At 40.4% G+C, this 26,217-nt stretch overlaps 1 protein-coding gene across 1 annotated transcript in view; it reads left to right on the top strand.

Moving 5' to 3' along the window:
* The window catches only part of runx1t1 (RUNX1 partner transcriptional co-repressor 1), a 109,777-nt gene that overhangs the window by 34,207 nt on the left and 49,353 nt on the right, over nt 1-26,217 (top strand). The window contains exon 4 of the mRNA XM_087986527.1: nt 18,154-18,243. Within this exon, the coding sequence (XP_087842653.1) occupies nt 18,154-18,243 (90 nt within the window). The remainder of the gene's footprint in view (nt 1-18,153; nt 18,244-26,217) is intronic.

The raw sequence follows: 26,217 nt of genomic DNA, 5'->3' as shown, positions 1-26,217 counted from the left end.
GTTAATGTACAAATTGCATTTGAATGCAAGGTTTTTATCCGAATCAGTGGGATCTTCACAGCTCCGGAACCATGTGGGCTATGCTGAGAAATTCAGAAGCATTGCATGAGAAATCGAACATAGTCTTTAATGACGTTAGGACCAAACATTTTTCCAATTAAGTTCCAGACGTTAAGACATGATTCTGACTAATGAGCGGCAAGAGGGCTATTAATGGGGATTACCGCTTATTATCACCCTCATTATTACCTAATCTCACTTCATTAATATGCACTCACCTATTCTCCCACCCGCCAGATAGAAACTAGAGCAACCTCAACATGAAAGTCAGGGAGACTGCAGTCACCTTTTGCTCCTCCAGACCTCCATTTGGGACAGCCAGCACGTGTCTCAGGGCATGTTCCATGGGCAGCAATCGCCCACATGCCACATCCATGGAAGCTGGCATCTGACAGGTGGGACTAGATTGGGTGGGATATCTGGTCGGCATAGATGAGTTGGACCAAAAGCTCTGTTTCCGTGCTGTGACATGTGCCAGACTATCTATGCCATTGTGGCCCAGCTCCAATCCGTGATGCCCTTTGGAGCACACAGGCATCTCTCAATGCAATGCTATTACAAACGTATTTTGCACGCAGGGACAGGGCAAAGAGCACTGAACTACCTGCTCCCACAGCATCCTTGCATCGTTTTGCCTTGCCTTTTAACACTTTGTCCCCTTAGTCACATTTTAAAGGTTCATTGTACTTCTGTCTTGCTTTGCAGTTTAGTACAGAGGTAAAGCCAGGCTGCTAGTCAGCAGTCAACTTGGGGATGTGTCACTATATGCAATGTACTATGGGAATCTCGCATCTGCACCTTGTGCCAGTTCCATACACACTTGAGGGGAGTAGTCCCCAGTCAGTGCCAGCACTGTAAGTCAAGGGCTGCCTCCGGTAATGGTCCATGGGCTTGGGCCTAATCTGTCGGGCAGTTGGGGTGGTCAGGAGGTCAGTATCTCAACAGTGTGGGCCATGTGCTCCAGTTGGCTGTGAGTCCAGCGCTACCAGCCTGAGCAGTCCTGGAAAGCCAGGGAGCTGCATAGGTATTAATCAGGGCCTGCGTACTAATTTTCTAGGGCTGCCTGTCTGTGTCACCTAAAGATGTGGGCCACAGTCAGTACTGATTGGCTATCCTCTGGAGGTCAAAGGTTATCAGGGTGGGGGTCACTGGTGTGTGAGGGAGATTGGGAAAGCCACCTATCAGGATTGGGGTCAGAATGTTCAGATGCAGAGGGAGTGGCCATACTGATGTAGGGGAGCAGGTTGTCTTCTCAGTATATAAATGGGAAAGATGATCAAGCTTGGGAGGGAAATGCGGTTGGGGTTATTCATAGTGAGTAGCATCCTGACTCCATATGGGGGAGTGGACACTGCACCAACAGATTGGATATGGCACTTGAACATTCGGAAGCTGGAGGGTTAAAGTGGCCATATGATGACTTTGATAGGTTGGGTGGACACTTGGGGCAGTGTGAAGGCTGTGGGATTGGCAGGAAGGTGGGGAGAGATTGCTATCTGATCTTGCCGAAGGCATGGTGTCTCCTGGCACCACCATGACTCTTTGTGAGGAAAAGGCACCTAAAGTGAATCCAGGGTCCCTGTCGGTTTGCTCCTTGTGCAGAGAGTGCATCTGCGGGCATATCCATCAGACCCTGAGGGTTCTACAGCAAGCTCTCCTTGGCAGCTGCCAACCTGCCTTCCGAGGCAGCCAGAAAATCGCATACCCAAGACAGCAGAGTCCCAATTGCATGGTAACCTCTGTTTCAGATTATCTAGTGTCCCCTGCTCATGCAATTGCATCATTCCTAATGAAGGGCTTATACCCAAAACCTCGATTCTCCTGCTCCTTGGAAGCTGTCTGACCTGTTGAGCTTTTGCAGCATCACATTTTCTGACTCTGATTTCCAGCATCTGCAGTCTTCACTTTCTCCATGTCTCTGTTTATTGATACCACAAGCTCCACTCCTGTCCGGGGATAAGAAGGTGCCTGGCCTCTAGCAGTCCTCTGGGTGCCACCAAATGGGGAGCATTTCATCCTTGACCATCCTGAAGGGACGTGGCAATGATGTGCTCACCACAGGAGATGCTCCTGTCACGAGTCTTGCTTACATACTCACCACGGTGGTGTCAGCATCTGAGGATGCGGTAGACAGCCTTGCTAATGCATTGTCTGAGGCTCCTCAGAGTTTGAGGCGGATATATCTCACACGATGGCCAACTTGATGTTGCCCATGGTGTTCCCTCTTACTGGTGCCTGCAAGAGATGAGAGAATGTGGTGACCGGCTGCTGTAGGTTGTGGCATGTTGATGTCATAGAGAGGTACAGCTTGGAAATAGACCTTTTTTGTCCAACTCGTTCATGCCGATCAGATATCCGAAATTAATCTAGTCCCGTTTGCCAGCATTTGGCTGATAGACCTCTCAACCCTTCCTACTCGTGTACCCATCCAGATGCCTTTTAAATATTCTAATTGTACCAGCTTCCACCACTTCCTAAGGCAGCTCATTTCATACACACACTACCCTCTGTGTGGAAAAAGTTGCCTCTTATGTGCCTCTTAAACCTATGCCCTCTAGTTTTGGGCTCCTCCACCCTTGGAAACAGACCTCGCCTATTCACTCTATCCATGCCCTTCATGATTTTATAAACCTCTATAAGGTCACTCCTCAGCCTTCAATGCTTCAAGGAAAATAGCCTCAGCCTCTCTCTCTGTAGCTCAAATGCTCCAACCTGTACAACATCCTGGTAAACCTTTCAATTTTAACATCTTTCTAAAGCAGGGAGACCACAATTGAATGCAGTATTCCAAAAGTGGCCTAACCCAATGTAGAGCACAGCTGCAAGCTGCAACACGACATCCGATGGGGTATAATAGGAAAGTTGTGCAGTAATTAACTTGGTGTTGAGGGCATGGAAATTTCCACACCACCACAGGACCAGTCCTGATCCTTGCTGACCGGCACCAAGATCCTCTCCTTGGGAACTAGCAGGTGAATATCAGGCACCCTACCAGTCGCCCTGGCTCTTTCAGTACTGCTGTAGGGTGTTTGCTCCTGGACTGAAAGAAAGAGAGGAATTGAATAAGATGTAAGTGGTTGGCACGATTGTTAGGTGGGGGTAAGTTGCTGAGGTGTGTGGAGCAAGTGAGTAAGCAGGATTTGCAGGGTTAGTAATGTGGGGGTGTTTGGGATAGACAGATATGAATGAGTGCAGATGTTTCTCACGTTAGGGAAGTGTGAATGTTGACAGACTGGTGCAGTAGTAGAGAGAGAGAGTGTAGCAGGTAGAAACAGATTGGGCTTAACCCTGATGGAGCAGAAAAGGTCATTGCTGGACAAAGCTCATTTATGGGTGTCCTCCAGACCTTAAACACTGCACTGACCTGGGTGACAACTTTGGATCAGACTGGCAGGGTCTGCTGAAGTGAGCTTCTCTGCTGGTCCTGGGGGATGGAGATATTCCTCCTCTGCATCACCTCGTCCAGAACCAAATTCCTTTTCTCAGCTGTATCTGTGACAGATGTACAGGGCAGCTAAAGATTGCGCTTAACCAGGTATGCAAAAGCTTTTTAAATATGGCACTGCCACCAGGGATAGCAGAGTCTCCCAGGATGTTCTAGTAGTGGCGAATACTTCAGGATACAGTAAGTGGGTGAATCGGGCTAGCATCTGATAAAAGAGGTGTTAATGGGTTATGTGACATAGTTAATGAGGTGAGTTTGGGTTGATATATGAGGAAATTTGCCCATGTTTAAAAAAATCCTTCTGAAACTCAACAAAATTGACACTCTTGCCAAAATATAGTGAGATTCAGCTGAATATCTTTTATTGATAAAGTGCTAGTATAGAGTGGAGTTTGAAATTTAGAATATGCTCATTGAATGTATTTTCCAGGTACTGTGTTCCTGAGTCATTCCTGCCAGGGGATGAGAATATTTCCCAATGCGAAATTGGTTGGTGCTGCTTAGGTAGGAATGGAGGTGCTTCATTGGTGATCTTCCTGAGGGACAGAAGGGAACATGAGTCCAGTTACTCACTTCTCATACAGAGAGAGAGAGAGAGAGAGAGACGCACACATGCAGACACACACACTAAATATGGCTGAGATTTCCCGATTCTAATCAATGATAGGTAGGCACATAATCAGATGGATGTGACAGAGAGACACATCAGTAATTACGTTCCTGAAGGGAATGTCCATGATTGTTGTTTCTGATCCATCACCAATTAAGGCCCTCAAATCGCAGTTAACTGCCCTCCTATGAAGCCAGCAGCCTGGTCTTTCACAAGGCTATGCAAGGCCCAGTGGCTGCTGGGCTGTAGTTGGCTAACAGCTCCAGGAGAGGCATGACTTCTCAACCATGGCATCTGCTTGAGAAGACTCCAGGATAGCACTTGAATGCCTCTTTTGCACTTGAACTAATGGGATTTTTTGCTGGTGGGTGTGGGTTGTATCTCTTCCCCTTTGCAGATACCCCACACTTGCTCTCACTCAGATGAAGTAAAAGGGATTCTTGGCCTGTGGGTGCAAAGTCTGTATGATGGCTATTCTGTAGTGGCTCCACAGCTGAATGGTCTCCTCATTATATTCAGGCTCTCACTTGATGCTAAAATTAATTTGGTCAAATTTCTGGAGGACTTGTGGGACCGTAGTAGCTTTTAGAAAATGGGTGAGGAAGGAAATTTGCAAAAGACAAAACAATTTGCAATACATTTAGACAATAGACAATAGACAATAGGTGCAGGAGTAGGCCATTCAGCCCTTCAAGCCTGCACCGCCATTCAATATAATCATGGCTGATCATTCCTAATCAGTATCCTGTTCCTGCCTTATCTCCATAACCCTTGATTCCACTATCTTTGAGAGCTCTATCCAACTCCTTCTTAAATGAATCCAGAGACTGGGCCTCCACTGCTCCCTGTGCAGAGCATTCCACACAGCCACCACTCTCTGGGTGAAGAAGTTTCTCCTGAGCTCTGTCCTAAATGGTCTACCCCGTATTTTTAAGCTGTGTCCTCTGGTTCGGCACTCACCCGTCAGTGGAAATATGTTTCCTACTGCCAGAGTGTCCAATCCTTTCATAATCTTATACGTCTCAATCAGATCCCCTCTCAATCTTCGAAACTCAAGGGTATACAAGCTCAGTCTTTCAGTGTAAGGTAATCCTGCCATTCCAGGAATTGACCTCGTGAACCTACGCTGCACTCCCTCAATAGCCAGAATGTCTTTTCTCAAATTTGGAGACCAGAACTGCACACAGTACTCCAGGTGTGGTCTCACCAGGGCCCTGTACAGCTGCAGAAGCACCTCTTTGCTTCTATACTCAATTCCTCTTGTTATGAAGGCCAGCATGCTGTTAGCCTTCTTCACTACCTGCTGTACCTGCATGCTTGCCTTCATTGACTGGTGTACAAGAACACCCAGATCTCTCTGTACTGCCCCTTTACATAAATTGATTCCATTTAGTGTGTGTTTATTGAGATGGACGTTCATGAGAATTTGTAGTTATGAAAGTCTTTCACACCCTTTCACACCATTGTCTAGAGAGCAGAATTAGCTTGTATTTACTTCACATTGTGTATGGAATGAGCTGCTAGAGGAAGTGGTGGGGGCTGGTACAATTACATCATTTTAAAAGGCACCTAGATCGGTACATGAATAGGAAGCGTTTAGAGGGATATGGGCCAAGTGCTGGCCAATGACTCTCGATTAGTATATCTGGTCTGCATGGACAAGTTGGACTGAAGGGCCTGTTTCCATGCTATACATCTCTATGACTCTATAACTGCCTAAGTTGTTCACAAAATCATAGAATCTCTGCTGTGTGCAATAGGCCATTCAGCCCATCAGGCCCACACCATTCCTCTGAAGAGTATCCTTCCCAGACCCCCACACTATCCCTGTAATTCTGCATAATTCACCTAGCCTACACATCGCTGGACTGTGGGGGGAGACTGGAGCACCTGGAAGGAAACAAATTGCAAACATGGCTTATGCACTCTGCTGACTGAAGACAGCTGTAGCTGACTCATAACTTGTTCTTTTTCACACTCAGTTATATTCTTTACTCAAAGCAATAAGAACTAAAAACACCAATAAGGGACAACTCCTAAGAATCAATATTTCCAGAGCAGAAATTTCTTTTGTTGGACTCAATTATTTGCAATTAATTCAACAAGTTTATTTCCATGATAACTGGGATTAGAAGACCTTATTATAGAGCTTTACTTAAACAAAATTAAGATATAAAAATACCATGTTGAGTGAGTGAGTGACAGAAGTGTTGTCAATTTGAGTTTTCCTTGAATGGTATTTTTATAGTCATTAGTGATCCACTAATGATAAGGTATTTTGAATAAATTGTTCTTTTCTTTTCTGCAATAAAATAAGGAGGGAGAAAAAGTCAAGACTCTATTTTCTACCCTTTCTGCTGCCTAATGGCTGATGCAATTGCAACATTTAAGAGGCGTTTGGATGGGTATATGAATAGCAACGGTTTGGAGGGATATGGGCCGGGTGCTGGCAGGTGAGACTAGATCTAGTCAGCATGGACAGGTTGGGCCAAAGAGTCTATTTCCATGCTGTACATCTCTATGACTCTATAACCCTTCCAGGATTTAAATCCACAATAGGTCAGGCAGCTGGGAATTTCTGGGGCATCTCCCCAGGCTTCATACCTGGGTTTGGTCATGGAGCAATGGAATGGGTGTTCCCACTTCATCTTCCATTTGACACCTGATAACATCCGGGGCAAAGATCTACCTTGGAACCCCTGAGATCTGGACTCTTCTTAAATCTTTAAGCTGTGGGGTGGAATGGAGAATATCAACAGTCTAACCTCCTGGGATTTTGTCCCTGGAAGCAAATTAGAAGAGCTTGCTGACACCAACCAGGAATATAGCAGTGCTCCGATTTGTGTCTAATGTGTTTTGATGGGCTTCCTTTTGTCATTTTGCTTAAAGAAGAATTAGCTGGTTGAAGATAAATGGCAAACAAAAAAAAATCACTAGTTAGTTTGTAGGGCCCTATTAGTAGCTATACTTGTACTACTGTACTACTTGCTATTGATATTCCATTTTGATATTTGGAAATGGCGTGACAGCCCCAGACCTGTGAGGGGGTGTAAGGGAAGAGATATGAGATAGTTGGAATTGGAGGATGAAAGTACAGGTGTGGAGGAGTGTTTACTTTAGAGTGTTAAAGTGAAAACTTTGGTCCTTTTAGTCTCAGAAATTATTTGGCAATAAGGAAAGGATAGACTTTTGGAGCATGTATTTTGCCACAGTATTCATGATAGAGCCTCAGAACATTTCAACTATAGTTAACGTCTTCCCAAGATATAGGCAATGCTCCATTAGGATAGAGCATTGAAAGTTTAACTCCTTTATTCAGGAAGAGAAGGAGAAAGAAAGCAGGAAACTACAAGCTGGTTCACTTAACATCTGTCTTAAGGAAGGTATCTTTAAAGATGGTATAGCTGGCACTTAGAAAAATTCAAGGTAATCAGGCAGTTTCAACATGGTTTTGTGAAATTGAAATCCTGCTTAGCAAATTTATTGGAGTTCTTTGTGGAAGCAAAGTATGCTTTGGATAATGAGGAAGCAATGTAGTGTTCTGTATTTGGATTTCCAAAAGGCATATAATGAGGTGCCAAATAAAGAAGTTATTACAGAAAACAAAAAAAAGGGGGTCGGGGTTAACATTGACTTGGATACAAGACTGGCTGGACAACAGGAAATAATGATCATTCATAAGTGAATACATTTTTAGTTAAGGTATAACAAGTGGTGTGCCATAGAGATGAGTGCTGGAGCCTCAGCCTTTTACAAAATTGAATGAAAGGACAGAAGGAATGGTTGCTAAATTTATTGATGACACACAAAAATGATTAGGAAAGAAGGTTTTGAAGAGAAGCTACAAAGGAATATAGATAGATTGGACAAAGCCCAGACACATTTCACACTATAATGTGTGAAAATGTGAAATTGTCCATTTTGGCAGGAAAATCAAGAAAAAAAGGTTCCTTATTTAAATAGTGAGAGATTGCAGAGCTCTGAACTAGTACATGAGTGTACTAGTACATGAAGCACAAAAGGTTAGTATGCAGGTATATCAAGGAATTAGAAAAACAAATAGACTCTTATCAAGTTCTTCTCTCAATAAATGATGTGAAAAATCCTTCAGTTTCATAGGGCACTGGTGAGACCTCACCTGGAATAATGTGTACAGTATTTGACTCCTAATTTAAGGAATGTTATAAATGCATCAGAAGCAGGTCAGAGATGTATGACCATAATTAACATCTGAAATGGGTGGATCTTTTCTGAGGAAAGGTTAGACACACTATGCTTGTATCCAGCAGATCAGGCAGCATTCAAGGAGAAGGAGAATCAACGTTTCGGGCATAAGCCCTTCTTCAGGCTTATGCCCGAAACATCGATTCTCCTGTTCCTTGGATGCTGCCTGACCTGCTGCGCTTTTCCAGCAACACATTTTTAAGTTCTGATCTCCAGCATCTGCAGTCCTCACTTTCTCCTATGCTTGTATCCATTTGAGTTTAAAAAGGTATGATACAACATGACTGTTACACATAAGATCTACTGGAGTTTTTGACAGGGTGGATGTGGAGAGGATGTCCCCTTTTTTTTTGAGGGAGAATCTAGAACTGTTTAAAACTAAGGAGCCTCTCATTTAATATAGATGAGGAGAAATATTTTCTCTCACAGATTAACATGGACAGAAAAATTAGTGTACAAAAATTAGACAAGGCGTAAGACATAGCAAAGATATCTTCAAATATTTAAAAACAAAGTGTTATTCTTAAAGAAAATGAATCTGGGGATTGGAATGGAGGTAAAGAGAAGGCAGACAAGTTGAATAGATACTTTGCATTGGTCTTCACTAGAATGGATACGTTACATCCCAGAAATACCTGTAAGTCAGGAATTGAAAGGAAACGAGGAACGCAAAATTTAGTAATTATCAGAGAAGTAATACAATGAGTTGACCATTCCCCAATTCCTGATGAATTTCACCCTCTGAGTAATTAGTGAGATAGTCGATCCAATTAATTTTCCAATAGATTGCTATTGACTGGAAAATAGTTATTCAAAGTAATTGGGCAGAGACAGTGTGGTTTAATCAAAGGGAAATTGTTTAATTAATTTACTGGAGATCTCTGAAAAATAAACTACAGATAAAGGGGAACCAGTGGATATATCATATTTAGATTTCCAGAAGCCATTTGATAATGTGCCACATTAAAACTTATTGCAGAAAATATTGCTCATGGTGAAGAGGATAACATATTGGTTTGGATAAGAGATTAGCTGGCTAACAGGAAGTATACAGGATGAATAAATGGGCCTCTTTCAGGCTGGCAGGATGTCATGAGTGGTGTGTTTCAGGGTGTCAGTGCTGGACTTCAATTTACATAAAAATGATTTGTATGGAGGATCTAAAGGTATGGTAGCTAAATTTACTGATAACACGAAGATAGGTAGGAAAGTAAGTTGTAAAGATGAAATATAAGGAGCCTACAAAGGGTTGTAGATAGGCTAAGTGAATGGGCAAAGATCTGATAAATGGAGTACATGATGAGAATGTGTGAAATTGTAAATTTTTGCAGAAAGAAAGAATCATTATGGTTACAGAATTCTGAGATACACAGAGATCTGGGTGTCCTCGTGTATGAATCACAGAAGGTTAGTATGTGGGCACAACAAGTAGTCAGGAAAGGTAATGAAATATTATGGTTTATTGTGGGAGGAATTGAAAGCAAGGGCAGGTTATTCTTCAGTTATACAGGGCATTGCTGAGACCATATCTGGAATACTGAGTACAGTATTGGTCACTGTACTTTGGGAAGGCTGGCAATGCATTGGAAACAGTTCAGAGAAGGTTTACTAGACTCGCGTTTGGAATGAGAGGATTGCCTTAGAGGAAAGGCTAGACGGACTGCACCTGTGTTCCCTGGAGCTTAGAAGAGTCAGAGGTGACTTAATTGAGACATAGATGATCCCAAGAGGACTTGAGCGGCTAGATGTTGAAAGGATGTTTCCTTTTGTAGAAGAATCTAGAACTAGGAGTCACAGTTCAAAAACAAGGAGTTGCCCATTTAAAACAGAGATGAGGAAACATTGAGGGTTGAGAGTCTTTGGAATTCCTGTCCTCAAAAGGCAGTGGATTTAGAATTTTTAAATATTTTTAGGCAGAGGTAGATAAATCCTTGATAAGCAAGGGAGTGAAAGGTGATTGTGGGGAGGTGAGAATCAGGAATAATCATGTTTAACCATCATCTTATTGAATGACGGAGCAGTCTTCAGGAGCTGAGTGATCTACTGCTCATGATGGTTAGCACTGCTGCCTCTGTGTCAGAGCCCTTTGTGCAAATTCCACACAGATAGGGATTGAACCTTCTCCCCATGTCTGCATGAGTTTCTGCCAGGTGCTCCAGTTTCCTCCCACAGTCCAAAGATGTTAAGGTTAGGTGGATTGGGCACACTAAGTTGCCCCATAGCGTCCAGGAATGCGAAGGCTAGGTGTGTTAACTATGGTAAAATGCAGAGTTACCGGGTGCTTTATGGAGGGTCAGTACAGACCTGATGGGCTGAATAGCCTCTATCTACACTGCAGGGATTCAGTAATCCTCCTTATGTTCATTTGGTAGAAAATTGAGGTAAAATGGAATGAGGAACTTCAATCAATCACTATTGTGAGACAAAAAAGATACTATATACATCCAAAGAATGGAAGCTGACATGTCTCTGGGATCTGTTGACCTGCGTTCTAGGACCATAAAGGAAGTGGTTGTAGCAATAATGAAAGCATTGGTTAAAATTTTCCAAAATCCTCTAGATTCTGGAATGATCCCAACAGAGTGAAAAACCACAAATTATATCCCTATCCAAGAACGGAGGAAGACAAAAAGTAAGAAATGATAGGCCAGTTATCCCAACATCTGTCATTGGGAAAATCACCACAAAGTTGTCCAAGACTCGAAGGTCTATTATGATTGTTCATTTGAAGGACTAGTGCAATTTACTTAATGCCATTCATCTGCTTTCTCCCAATTTGGTATTCCTTGCAGAGAACAACCTTGTAAATACTTCATTTGAACCCAACTTCACCTCAAAATCAATGCATTCCCGACCTTAATTACTCACTGTGTGAAAGAAAATCTTCCTGTTGATTTTACTTAGTTTACTAATTACATTAATTTGTGCCCCCTTATTCTCATTCTTTCTTGAACAAGACCACAGTTTCCATATATATTTCTTTTTTTCAAATCAAATTTCCTCTTAGCCTTCTCTTTGATAGAGTACGAAATCCTTACTTCAATTGATCTGCACTACTAAAATTCCACCTCCTTGGAACCATTCTCATAAACTTTTCCTGTACCCTCCCCAAATGCAATCACATCCTTATGTGATACCAAGAACAGGACTCAGTACTCAAGCTGAGGCTGGACTAGTGTTCTATACATGTTCAACATAACCTCCTGGTTTTTGTAGTCTAAAGCCCGTATTAAAGCCTGGGATGCTGGAAACTAGGAGTGTCATAGCAGGATGTGAACAAAACGGTGTTGCAATCGTGGAGAGCCAATGTGATTTTATGGAAGGGAAATCACGAGGTGACAAGTTTACTAGAGCTCTTCAATAATTTGACCAGGTTAGGTAAAAGGGAACCAAAAGCTGTTAAGTATTTGGATTTCCAAGAAGGCATTTAATATGGTACTGCATAAAAGGTTACTACATCAGATGTTGGGAAGTGACATCTAGCATGGAAACAGAGTTGCAGAAAAATGGGATGTTTTCAGTCTCTAACTAATAGGGTGCCAGTGCCTTATCTAATTACAACCTATTAATGACTTGAATCAAGAGACCTGGTGTATTTAACCAGAGTTCAGAAGGACAAAAAAAATATGGAGAGGCATATACAAAGTTTGTATGAATGGATGAAATTTTGACAGAGGGACCATTATATGCATGTCCACTGGTCCCTATAGGTATCAGGACAGGTAGATAGCAGTTAAAAAGCAATGGATTATTTGCTTTTATTAGTCAAGGCATAGAGTCCAAGAGCTAGATGGTGGTAAGGCTACACGTAAAGAATTGCAAGTTCTGGAATCTGTGTTATGCGAGGGATTTGATTTGTATTGGAGAAGGCGAAGAGAAATTTCCCAGGATGTTGACTAGGCTGGAGTGTTATGGTTATGAAGAGAGACTGGATTAGCTGGTGTTGTTTTCCTAGGAGCAGAAGAGACTGAGGAGGAAGGGACATAATTGAAATGTACAAAATTATGTAGTGCTGGAAAATAGAATTTGAATAGTTGGGAGCTTGTTTTCGATGGTGCAGACTTGGTAGGCCAAAGAGCCTTTTTCTGTGCTGTAGACCTTGTTTGACTGTATAGAGTATATGTGGGGAAAATTAGGTTTCCCACTTTGTTGGAAAGAATAGAAAAGGAAAACATTACTTAATTGGAGAGCGAGTGCATAATGCTGCAGTAGAGTAGGATCTGGGTGTTCAGAATGCAGATATAGCAAGTGGATACAGTGTTGGCATTCTGTGCAAGGTGAGTGCACAGGTCATTCACCAGCTCAGGATATTGGTGAGACCAGCATAGAGTACTATATGCAGGTTTGACCACCATACTAGAGGAGGTATTGAGAGCCATTCAAAAAGTGTTCAATAGATTAACTCCTGTGATGGAGGCATGTAAAACGATTGGTTGAATAGGTTGGACTTGTACTCATTGGAGTTTAGAGGATTGAGATGTGGTCTTACTGTAATATATAAAATTCTGTGGTACACGAGAGGATAATTCTCTTTATGTGGAAGTCTGGGACTGGAGGGCACAGCTTATTAATAAGGGATCTCCTATCAAGATGTAGATTAGGAAGAATTTCTTTGCTCAAAGGATTAATAATCTTGTGGAATTCTGTACCTCGTGGAGAGGTGCAAGGCTAAAGTGGATTTTTAGTTATCAATGAGAGTTGAATATTATGCAGACAGGCAGGAAAGTGGAGTTAAAGCCATAATCACATCAGCTGTGATCTTATTAAATAATAGAGTAGATTGAAGGGGCCAAATTGCATACTTCTCCTCCTATGTCTTATGCTGTTGTTGTCCGCTTGGGCTAAAATGTATATTTGCATCTTCATAGGCATGGCACACCTGAGTTGTTTTCTATTCTCTCATGGGATGTGGGTGTCACCGTCTGGGCAGCATTTATTGCCTGTCTCTGGAGAAAGTGTTGATGAGTTGTTGCCTTGAACCACTGCAGTTCATGGGCTATAAGTATACCCCAATGCCTCAGGGAGGGAATTCCAGGAAGGTTAGTCTGATGATATCTAGAGCTATGTTAATCCCTGCAGCAATGTTTCCCTAACTATTTTTCCCCACTGTGCCCCCAGTTTTGAGGCTTAAGAATTGTCATGACTCCTTGGTGAGAGTTGGGATCAGAGGGTGCAGTGATAACTCTCAGTGCTCCATGGCATCGTTTCTGCCTCTTCGGAGTACACAACCTCCAAAGTTTAGCTTGCAGTCCCACTTGGGATCCACTTTGGGAAGCTGTGGCCTATAGAGAAAAAAACAGACTGTGCTAAGCCACATTAAATGACGGATGTAGCATGGTCTGATTTAAATGTAAGCCAATGGATTCTACAGGCCTTTCATCTTAGCTTTCTATATTTGTTATTTGGGGTGGGACGGTGGCTCAATGGTTAGCATTGCTGCCTCATAGCGCCAGGGACCTGGATTCAACTCCACCCTCAGGTAATTGTCTGTGTACAGTTTGCATGGCCATTTTAGGAGGGTTGGCCAAGCTAAATTGCCCATTGATGTGAAGGCTAGGTGGATTACCCATGGGAACTGCAGGTTTACAGGGGTAAGGTAGGGGGGATGGGTCTGGTTGGGATGCTCTTCAGTTGGTCGCTGTAGACTTGATAGGCTAAATGGCCTGCTTTCACACTGTAAAGATTCTCTGCTGATACTTGGAGAATCCATTAAATTATTAGTTGAATGTTAATAAATATTTTTTGTTTGCTTTCTTCGTATAGAAGGATAGTACAGGAATAGAACCAAGGTCATTTCAGCATTTAAACAGTGTCTGAAAAGCTGAAGTAAAAGTTTTGTACCAGAATTCTTTTCTTTTATACTTAATTGAGAACTTTTGTAGGTTATATTTTCTTTTGTCTTTCCTCTTTGCAAGGGGTACAGGAAGAGAACAAGCAATTTGAGTTCCAATCTCTCAGTATTCTCCAATAACTGGGGTTGATGTATCTTTCGGTTTATCTCATACTGAATAGGCAGCTTGCTCCCTCTTGAGGCTTTACCCTGAAATATTTGCCCAGAGTTTCATCTGAACAGTTCCTTCCCAAACCTGCCATTTACTAGCAAAGCTGTGGGCTGGGAGTGGAAGAAGATGCCTGGCAATATTTTTATTCACTAAAAATACAGCATTTGTGATTGGAGGAGGATATACATGTTGGACTTTGTCAAGGAAGAGACACAAGAATAGTGATTTCTGAACCCAGAAGATCTGGATATTTGTTGAATCTCAAAGTTCTGAATTATATGGATCTGTGTTCAGGACTGGTTGTCTCAAGATTTAACTAGGTAAAAACAATGACTGCAGATGCTGGAAACCAGATTCTGGATTAGTGGTGCTGGAAGAGCACAGCAGTTCAGGCAGCATCCGAGGAGCAGTAAAATCGATGTTTCCGGCAAAAGCCCTTCATCAGGGCTGATGAAGGGTTTTTGCCTGAAACGTCGATTTTACTGCTTCTCGGATGCTGCCTGAACTGCTGTGCTCTTCCAGCACCACTAATCCAGAGTCTCAAGATTTAAGTTAGCTGCAAAGGAATATAACTACAGCCAACACCAGATTATCAAGAAGTAAAGACTCTTGCTTGCCAAGTAAGATTTGACACTAGCTTGTTGCCTATCAAAGAAGAGAGCAAAAATATATTCTTCAATTGAAAAGTAGGTGTATAGAAAAAGAGAGTACAAAGCTTCACTACTTAAGCTGTAAGTGCAGTATGTGGAAAGAGTACAGCACTAAACCATGTCTAGACCAAGTAAGATGCTAGTTTAATCCTTGACCTAATAAAAGCGACTTTCTGGAGTAGGAAGGCATAACACTTGGTATTGATGACTTCCACTAAAGGAGTGGAAAATTTGCTATTTTATTCCTATTAGTTATTCCACATTGGCCAGTGCTCAGTGTATATACGTACGGATGACAGGAGAGAACATAATTGAGCCCCATTATAATGGGCCTCTAAATTGGCTCGTGTTCACAATCCTCTCTTTAGTTTTTGCATAAGAATTAGCTATTTGGATGAGGTTCGACCAAACAATGGAAAATACAGTCAGTTCTGCTATAGCACGATAGTTCTGTTCTCATGTATTCCCGTGGTATAAGAAAATCGCACAATAACAGCACCATTTAAACTAATGGGGCATTATAACCAATACATGCTTTAAAATTTTGCGCTTTAGAAGCAATGTCCCCAACTCGTCAGTTATGTTATAGCGAATTCATGTTAAATAAATGCGCATTAAAGCAGAGCAATCTGTATGAGCAAGAGCAAAAAGCAGAGGGAAATGTGAAGCTAGGAAAGGATTAACATCAATATTCAATAGTCAAACCTCCAGAAAGCATGAGAATGCCAAGAGGTGGATCTGAGCTAATTTTATTTTTTAAAAAGGCATTTGCACAGTATTACGCAAGTACTCAAATAGTACTTTTGTTGCTCTACTTGTTTTGCAGTTTGGTTTACTGCTTTTTCCTTGCCACCACATGATCCTCTCACTTCACACACTGCAATAGTGATCCAGTGACACCTGAGGTCAAGTGAAGTGTCAAACATGAGCTGTAATTGTGCTGGATGTTGCATTGTAACAAAAACTGGGTCAACTGTTTCAGTTTGATTTCCTTACTCATTGATGTTATGTTCTTTAGGTGTTGAGATTAAACGGACAGTGTCATTTCCCATCATTCAACCTTGTAATTCCTTACTACTACAAAGTGCAGCCATTTGGATTCTGCTTTGACCCCCCATGAACTTCTTTCTTTGATCGCTGTGCAATGAAATGATTGCTCATGGGCAATGTAATTTATGTCATTTAGCTGTGCAGTAAATATTACTGTTCCTTGCCATTTACTCTATGTATTGTAATGTTTGTATTACTAATGAGTTTCTTGATATATCTGCTGAGGTGTCCCAAATGTTTATGGAACAAAGTATGGCCTATGTAAATGCAAACTATTGGAGGGGTTGTTTTTCTGGGAATGGGAATATTTTGCAAACTTAATTGCATAGCTAAATGAGCCCAGTTTTCCCATCTGGCAAGAATGTTCTCCATGCATAGTAATGTCTGCAATTGTGCTATGGAACTTGAATAAACAAATGTGTGGTGAGATTGCTTGTACTAAGATGGCCCTGGAGTTTTATAAGGGTTGGTGGCAGGGTAATTAGAAACACACTTTTCCTCCTCTATATCTTTAACTATTGGAACACCATTGATCTCTTTGAAATATTCTCTGCCGTTCCTTCCAGTTTGTCATCTTATTAGCAGTAGGTACGCATGTACTTTTTCTTGGTTTCCAAGGAAACCAGAACTTATCAGGAAGCATAACTATGATATGAACATCATTATGTTTCTTATTGCTGGGTCACTGTATTGGTTTAAATGAATATTTGTTATTTTAGCAAAAACAATTTGTCGCTACAGTAACATTGGGCACTGCAGCTGAAATATAAATAGAGTAAAAATATTTGGCTTTCAAATGGCTTCATCATTTTAAGTGAAAAGAAATGTGTTGTTTTTTTCTTGACATGAAAGATGCTTTTGGTTCTAAACTAAGTTATGTGAAGTAATCTATGGTCTAGCCTTTAAAGAATGCTATGTTGTGCATGATAAGAGGTTATGCTTCTAATCTAGAGTGCGATCTCTATTGGAATCAATTGTCTCTTAGATTACCATTTTTAGCTCATTACTTTCTATCGTTGGTCTTCATAAGATTTTTATTGTTGCAAAACAGAATGTTTATCTGAAGTAAGTGTATTTTAACGTGGATGGTTATGTTCTCAGCAGCAAGGCTCTCAAGAACAGAAAGTTAATGGAATCTAACATGTGTAACAGAATTAGTGCAAGTTTATATAAATATCATTATAGTCTGAAATATATAAAGCAATAGCGCTTCCACTAATTCTGAAAATATGTTTAATTTCCAATTGGAAATCTTAAAAAATGAAATGAACTTGTGTAGCCTGTTCAAATTTAGAAATAAGTACAAGTAAAATCTGTGTGAAAACCTATTCATAACAATACTTACCTGGAAGCTATCAATAGTTTTAATTTATCTCAGAAAATTTAATTTTCAGCTTCAAAAATAAGTTATTTTAAATAGAAGTCTGTGTTTCAAATGATTTCAATTGCTTTGTTTGTAAAACATTCAACCAGGTGCTGCAATACAATATGTAATCATGCATACCTAGTGTTTTTTTTATTCCTACTAACTGTTTTAACAGATTACTACTCTAATGAACTAGCATAAATAGGTTAACTTTGCTAAAAGGAATATAGGGTAAAAAGGAATATAGGGTGAAAATCTCACACTAACTTGTTAAACGTTCACATGCAACACTCTGCAGCATAATTTAAGATATGTATGCTTTCTGAAAAATAGTTGTTTTCTTTTTCAACAGCAAATACAGATAGTTAGAAGTAGGAAATTACCAGCAGTCGAAGGGTTAAGCTGTGAAGGCAATGAAGGTAGTGGTGAATTCAGTGCTTAAGTACATCTGTATTTTAGAGTCACCTCGGGCAGTATATATTGCATTAAGCAATGGAACTTATTATAAGGAAAGCTTTTGTTCATAGTTTCTAGTAAAGAAGTGAAAACGTGAGTACAAAGAACACATGGTCTCAATGACCACAGCCACTTACAGCACTGGATTTAGTTTGTGTTGAAAGGCCCTCACTCAAAATTTTAATTAAATTTGAATATTCATTAGTTATGGAATACCGAAATTTGTTTTGTTTAGCCATTTCTGCCAGTGTGGTATAAAAAAAAATTATTTTCATTTAATTATTTTGCAGAATTCTACTTTGACAATTGAAGAATTTCATTCCAAGCTTCAAGAAGCTACGAATTTCCCTCTCCGACCTTTTGTTATACCATTTCTAAAGGTATTTGAAGTATTTCCCACTTTATAATGTAACCTTTTGAATTTATTGTTTCTGCTGTCCAATTTAACAGAGACTTGTGGGTTAAACTGTTCTACGAATGAAATATTACAATACTTCATCAAGTTAGTGTCCCACAGCACTTATAGCATTGAATCACCCTTTAAAACAAGGAGAAGGTTTTGATTTGTAAAACTGAAAGTAGTGTCTAATAAAGGAAAATGTTGGAGGTATCCAGTTTATTCCAACAGTCCAAAAAATGTACCAAAATCTGTAGCTTAAGTCCTGACACTGTTTCTGAATCTGTGCAGTAATTTCATTCAACTGTCTGAATATTACCAAGGATTCCTGTACTATTCTCACCTTATCCTTCAAAATACTACTGGAATTTGAATGTTTCCCTTACTTTTGCCTGGAATTATAACCTCAGGAGATGGGTGTGCATAGTTGTTACTTTTGAGTTTTAATGACATCAGCTGGAGAGCATCTACAGCTAACCACAAGACTAAGCAGGCACTTAACAATAAATCATTGTCAAATTGTAAATAATAAAGTAAACTACTACTTTTCAAATGTCTTCAATCATCAAGTCTGACTTTGTGGAAGTATGGTTTCATATGTGCATAGTTTCTTAGTAAACTGGCACTTCTTTCTAAGAACTGGCACATGGACCAAATGGACCAATTGGGATTTACTTGCGCTGCAGTCAAACATTTTAAAATCTGAACATCTTTTTGAAAGCTTAAGGGCATTTTAAATTTTTTAAAATGAAAAACCCATAATTGTTGCGTGTTTTTGGCCAAGCAACTTATAAATACTGTGTTTGAATTGCATCATGCAAATGCCATTTCCTCTGTGAATATTACTGACTTTTTTTCATCATGGAAACAGCTCCCTTTAGGGTCAGGTTGGCGGTGAAAAAAGCCAAGAAAGCATACAAGGACACTTCCAGAATCTTCCCTCACTGCTGTACGCCATATGGTTACCATATCATTTCATGGGGATCACTGGAATCAAAGATGCAACTTTTTTTCTAATTTTAGTGCCTTTCCTCAAAGGAGACATTAATGACAAAAACCATATGGTTGTGGGAACGCGGACCTTAATAACTGCATTCAATCCCAGCTGTAACAATATGCATTAAAGTCTTGTTTTCATTAGGCTAATGTAAGCCACAGACTTTCGATTCTATTTCATGTTATGGAGAATCATTTACAGGAAAGATATTAGACACCATTATAATTACTTTCTCTGGTTCTCAGATTCAGCCCTCCCCCACTGCTTTCTGTTGTCACTTTTTTTTTAAGTTTGGTGTAGCATTTAAATGCACTTAACCCTTTTTAGGTACTGAAATTCAGTGGTGATTTCATTTTTCAAAAAATCAGCTGCAAAAATCATTTTAACTGTGAACTTAAATTAGTGCGTCCGATAAATCCGATTCACAGAATTCATTCAAGGCAGATGTTGACGTTTTGATTTAACAAGATTGATTGAATGTATACAGTATTTTCTTCTAAGTAACGTTTAGAATACCAATGCATGCATTTGTGTAAAGGCTGCAAAATTTCTCTTTATAAGTTAGGGTAAAGGTTTAGATGTACAGTATGGGAATCCATTCTTTATTTCCTGTGGAGCACCTGCAGATTTCATATGTTCCTGAAACTAACCCAATTAATTGAAACCAGAGTGTGCACAGTTTTAATGTCCTATTTGATCCACCATTGGTTTCAATCCCAAACTTCAGTAATACTGCCTGCACTTGCTCAATTGCACACAGCCATCCAACTCTTTTTCCATTACCACAAGATTTGAATGATACCCTCAATTAACTCCACTTCCCCAGTAATGATGCTTGCAATATGTTTTGTACTAGATCTTGTTTGTCCATCCTCATGAGAAACAAGAAATGTGTGAGTAAAAGTTAGAGCAGAGGTACAGGTTAGGGTATGTGACCTCGTAAGTGTTTGTTAAATGCATTCATTGAGTATAAGAGCCAAATGATTAAAGGCAGAAACCCAGCTTGGCATGTATAATGTCATAGCCATGACTGAAAACTGGCTACTAGGCAGTTGGACCCAGAGCTGAAGCATACAAGAATTTTAAGGTCACCAGGTACATAGCTGCAGGGGAGGAACATCCTTGGGGATTAAGGTTGAAATCACATTGATGGTCGGGTCAGATACCCTAGGACATTACCAGACAGTGGAGGTTTTATGGACCAAGTAATGAAATAGGACCCAATCAAAGACTTCTCAAAATTGTGTAAAGAGTCCCTGACAGCAATTGTGATCTGGCAGATCAGGATTTCTCAGCTTTGGGATTCAATGAGTTTGTGAGCCAAAATTTTGGAATCGCAAGATCTGAGACAGTAACAGCTATGGTGCAGTTTGTATCAAATAATAATCAATGTGCTCCTGCTGTAACAGGCCCTCATGCTGTCAGTTCTCACTGGTACTTCAGGGCAATGTTCAAGCATCTAAATGGAGAAACTGTTTGAGGAGCATTGTGGTAGATTGTATAAATGCAGAGGTTGAACAAGCATATGGTAGACACAGTGGGGTCTTAAGTTTAAAATGGATTAGGATAAACAAGCCAGCATGTGTTAGAAAGGTAGTGGATATTTGAGTGTCCACTGCAGATTTCTGCAGCAGCATTTCCTACAACAATGAGGACTTGCCACGTAACAAATTAATGAATAGTTACTTAGCAACTTAACACAAATAGCAATTATAACATCATTGAGAGCAATGCAGTGTTTGAAGGGGACAAACTTGAAACTGCTGCCAAGATTCTAGATTTGGGTATGGCTGACTTTGGAGCAAGATAGAGATTGTCCACGGAAAGCATGGGAGAAGGCCAATTAGTGACGTCACAAAAAATGTCAATATAATACAGAAGCAGTTTTTTTTATATTCCAAAGCAATAAAAACTCTATCTAGAAGAGGTGTCATGGATAAATAAAGAGCTAAAAGACAACACAAAATGAAAAGAAAAAGCAAAAAAAAATCAAAAGAAAGCATCGGCTCCATGTGAATGGCAAATATAACAATAATAGCAAAAGGTTAAAAAATGTTCAAAATGGAGTATAAAAGAATATGGCGGAAAGAATCTACTTTTTACAGTTACATTTGATAAGCATAATCAGGAGCATCATGGGTTCCTTAAAATGGTGATAACATCACTGAAAAAAGGAAACTGGGCATTTTGAATGGGTATTTTGCATCAGTGTTCACTGTGATCAGCATGCTGGGCATCAAAGGATATCAACATTGAATCAGCATCAGGGACTCACTTAAATTAACAAAAGCCAAATAACAATAATTAAGGAAATAATGGACCAAAGAATGACAAATCTCCATCACCAGATGTTTTCCATCTCACGGCTTTTAAATGAGGTGGGTGAGAGCATTATAGATTGCTTAACTATAATTTTCCAAATTCTCTTTATTTGGGAATCAGACCTTTTTACATTGGAAAATTGCACAGCCTACTCCACAATTTAAGAAAAGTGCGAGGGAAATTGGAGAGTTATTGATCAATTAGTGTTCTTTTTGTTGTTGGAAAATTACTGGTCTATAACTATTAATATGGTGACTGAATATCTTGAAAACTTTCAGCAGGTTAGGGAGAGCCAGTATCCATTTGTAAATGATAGGTCAATCCTATTGAATCTGTGTTTTTGGGAGAGGTGACTGAAGTAATGTTAAATGTTTATCTGTGTAGAAGGCATAAGCTGAAGTCCCTCTTAAGAGTTTTGCTAATGTTGAATCTCATAGAATTGAAGGCAAATTATTTATCTAGTTGAACAACATGAGACAGAGGTGGGGATAATGCCTAAATGCTGTAATTAGCAAGAAACAACTAGTGCTCTTTCACAGAAATCTGCATTAGAACTTCAGCGATTGACTTTATTTCTTAATGATCTAGATGATGGGATAACAAATCACACATCCAGATTTGTGGATGACATAAAGATTGCCAGCATTGCAGATGGATATATAGGATTACAAGGAAACTGAGAGCATAAATAACTGGGAAAATTGCGGAAAATTTCAATATAGGAAAATGTGAGATAACCCTTTTCGGATGTAAAAAGTTATAGAACGGAGTACTGAATTGGTGAGAAGGTAGAAGCAATAGGTACACAAAATTGTTATGGTGCAGTTATGGTGAGGCCATTTGGCTGATTGTATCTGCACTGGCTCTCTAAATAAATACTATGACTCGGTGCCATTCTTCTGCTTTTTCTCTATAATGCTGGCTATTGCTTCTATTTAAACAATTATCAAATGCTGTCTTGCCTCAATTGAATCTGCCTCCATCATACTTTCAGACAGTGCATTCCTTTCCCAACTACTTGCTACATGCAAAAGTTTTGTTTTCTCATCTGACACTTTTTTTTTGCTAATTATCTTCTATCTGTACCCTTTTTGTTCTTGATTGTTTTGTGAAATGGAACAGTTTCTCCCAATCTATTCCATCCAGCACATTATGATTTTTGAAAACTTCTTTCAAATCTTCTCTGAGCCTTCTTTTCTCCAAGGAAAATAATTCCAACTTCAATAATCTATCTTCATCACTGTTTTCCATCCCTGGAACCATTTGCAGCATAATCTCCTTTTTGTTGTATACTCTTCCACTATCAATAATCAATAGTTAATATCATTAGTGCTCTATTTAACCTGCCATCTTCAGTGACATTGCATACGTATAGAGCTATGCTTCACTACTTTTAGTCATTGTTTAGGGCAGTGCCCTTTGTTTTGTACTCTATCTCTTCTGCCAAAATGTACACCTTACACTTCAAGACATAGAGATGTACAGCACGGAAACACACCCTTCGGTCCAACCTGTCCATGCTGACCAGACATCCCAACCTCATCTAGTCCCACCTGCCAGCACCCAGCCCATACCCCTCCAAACCTTAGGTTTCTTTTATATCTTTCCCCTCTCACCCTAAACCAATGCCATCTAGTTCTGAACTGCCCCACCCCAGGAAATGACCTTGTCTATTTATCCTATCATTGCCTCTCATGATTTTATAAACTTCTATTCTATTCATCTGCCATCTGTCCGAGCACTTTGCCAATTTATTAATGTCCTTTTGAAGTTCTACATTACTCTAATCACAGCTTACAATTCTCCCAAATGTTGTCATTCATAAACTTTTGAAATTGTCCCTTGTGTACCAAGGTCCAGCACTTGGCCCATAACCTTGTATGCCTTGGCATCATATGCGCATGTCTAAATATATCTTAAATGTTAAGAAGGTTTCTGCTTAGACTACTCTTACAGGCAGTCAGATCCTGATTCCCACCACAGTCTTGGTGAAAAGTTTATTATCTCGCTCCCCCCCCCCCCGTCCACCTTCTGACCTTACCTTAAATCTATGCCTCCTAGACATTGGTACCCCTATCAAGGGGAAAGGTTTCTTCCTCTCTGCCACGCTATGTCCTTCATAATTTTATATATCTCAATCACTTACCCTCTCAATCTCCTCTGCTCAAGGAAAATAGCCTCCGTATGTCCACTCTGTCTTCATAATTGAAACTCTGCAGCTCAGCCATATCTAAACAAAACTCTTCTGCACTTTCCTTCTCTAGTGCTATTGCATACCTTCTGAAATGGGGATTCCAAAACTGCACGCAATACTCTAGCTGTAGCCGAATCGACATTTCATACAGTTCCAACTTACCTCCCTGATCTTACCTCAGCTAGTATGCCCTCTTACCACTTTATGCAACTGTCCTGAAAACTTACAGGACTGGTGTATGTGCTCATCAAGGCTGATCCTATTTAACCCACATTTTTCCACATCACTACTAATTGTATCGCAAATATTGTTGCTAGTGTCTTCCTCAAGACCTAAACACCCCAAAAAAGTAGCAGCCTTTTACAGCCAGAAATTTTTCCTGTCCTCCGTCTTGGATTACCCAGAACTAGCCGTTTGGATACAGAACTGGCTTGAAGATAGAGGACAGAGGGTGATGGCGGAGGGTTGTTTTTCAGACTGGAGGCCTGTGACCTGTAATGTGCCACAAGGTTGGTGCTAGGTCCACTACTTTTCATCATTTATATAAATGATTTGGATGCAAACATAGAAGGTATAGTTAGAAAGTTTACAGTTGACACCAAAATTGGAGGTGTAGTAGACAGCGAAGGAGGTTCCCTCGGATTACAACGGGATCTTAATCAAATGAGCCAATGAGCTGAGGAGTGGCAAATGGAGTAAAATTTAGATAAATGCGAAGTGTTGCATTTTGGGAAAACAAATCTTAGCAGGACTTGTACACTTAAGGTCCTAGGGAGTGTTGCTGAACAATGAGACCTTGGAGTGCAGGTTCACAGTTCCTTGAAAGTAGAGTTGCAGGTAGATGGGATATTGAAGAAGCCGTTTGGTATGCTTTCCTTTATTGGTCAGGGCATTGAGTATAGAAGTTGTGAGGTCACATTGCAGCTGTACAGGACGTTGGTTAGGCCACTTTTGGACTATTGCATGCAATTATGGTCTTTCTATCGGAAAGATGTTGTGAAACTTGAAAGGGTTCAGAAAAGACTTACAAGCATTTTGCTAGGGTTGGAGGATTTGAGCTATAGGGAGAGGTTGAATAAACTGGGGCTGTTTTCCCTGGAGCATTAGAGGCTGAGGGTGACCTTTATAGAGGTTTATAAAATCATGAAGGGCATGAATAGAATAAATAGATAAGGTCTTTTCCCTGGGATGGGGGGGGGGGGGGGGGGAGGGGGAAGAGTCCAGAATTAGAGGGCTTAGGTTTAAGGTGAGAGGGGAAAGATATAAAAGATACCTAAAGTGCAACTTTTTCACACAGAGGGTGGTGTGTGTATGGAAAGAGCTGCCAGAGGAAATGGTGGAGGCCAGTACAATTGCAACATTTAAAAGGCGTCTGGATGGGCGTATGAATAGGAAGCGTTTGGAGGGCTGTGGGCCAGGTACTGGCAAGTGGGACTAGATTAGTTTGGGTTATCTGGTTGGCATGGATGAGTTGGACTGAAGGGTCTGTTTCCGTGTTGTACATCCCTGTGACTCTAAGACTGAAGTTAAATTGACTGGGCTGTAATTGCTGGGCTTAGCCCCATGACCTTTTTGAACAAGGATGTTAGGTTTACAATTCCCCAGTCCTCTCTCACCTCCTCAAAGTCTAGATTAAGAGATTATCACCAGTTACTCTGCACCTTCCACTCAGTGCCTTTAGTTTCCTTGAATGCATCTTATAAACTTTAAGTATCTCCTTATCAATATTAAATATTTCTGGTGACGCTGAATTGCCTCCTTTGTCTCCATGGCCTGGATATATTAGTTGCTAGTCCTTTTTTCATAATCCCTGTTTGCTACTTTAATTTCATCTTCACCTTCCTTCTGAATCTTCTGTATTCACCTTGGCTTTCCGTTGTATTTTCTGCCTGGCACCTGTTGAAAGCATAGGTTTTCTTTTTTATCTTAGTCTCTCTCTCTCTCTCTCTCTCTTTTTCTCCCCTTTTTTCTTCCAAGGAGTTCTGAATTTGTTTGCCCTACCTTTTCCATTTCGAGGGAATAAGCCCCAACTGCGCCCAGCCCATTGTTTGGAAAAGAGCCTATTGTTCAGCTGCCGCTCCCCCTGTGCTTTGGTTCCAGTCGATGCAGTCCAGTTCTGGTGCGGCCCATTGCAGTCAGTTTGCTCCCAGTTAATTCTTCTTGCTCTGGGCTGTCCTTTGTTCTTTTCCACTGCAATCCTAAACCTCATGAGATAATTTGGATATATATCATGCATTACCATGACCTTTACATAGCTCCGGGATTACAATACAAGGGGTAGAACTAATGATTCAGCTATATAAAACCCTTTCAACCACATCTGAAAAACTGTGGGCACTTCTGTGGCTAGGCCATTTGGGAAATATTCCACAGGTTACTTTACAATGATATTAGAAAGTAGAAAAGATCTTTATTTTGAGGGCAAGTGTGATAGGTGAACAGAA

The sequence above is a fragment of the Chiloscyllium plagiosum genome, unplaced genomic scaffold (genome assembly GCF_037043375.1).
Source record: "Chiloscyllium plagiosum isolate Xiang-an unplaced genomic scaffold, Cpla_swu_hap1 HiC_scaffold_4, whole genome shotgun sequence".
Classification (NCBI taxonomy): Eukaryota; Metazoa; Chordata; class Chondrichthyes; order Orectolobiformes; family Hemiscylliidae; genus Chiloscyllium; species Chiloscyllium plagiosum.
The sequence above is the reverse complement of the archived record's forward strand: the minus strand, read 5'-3'. Positions and strand labels throughout refer to the sequence as shown.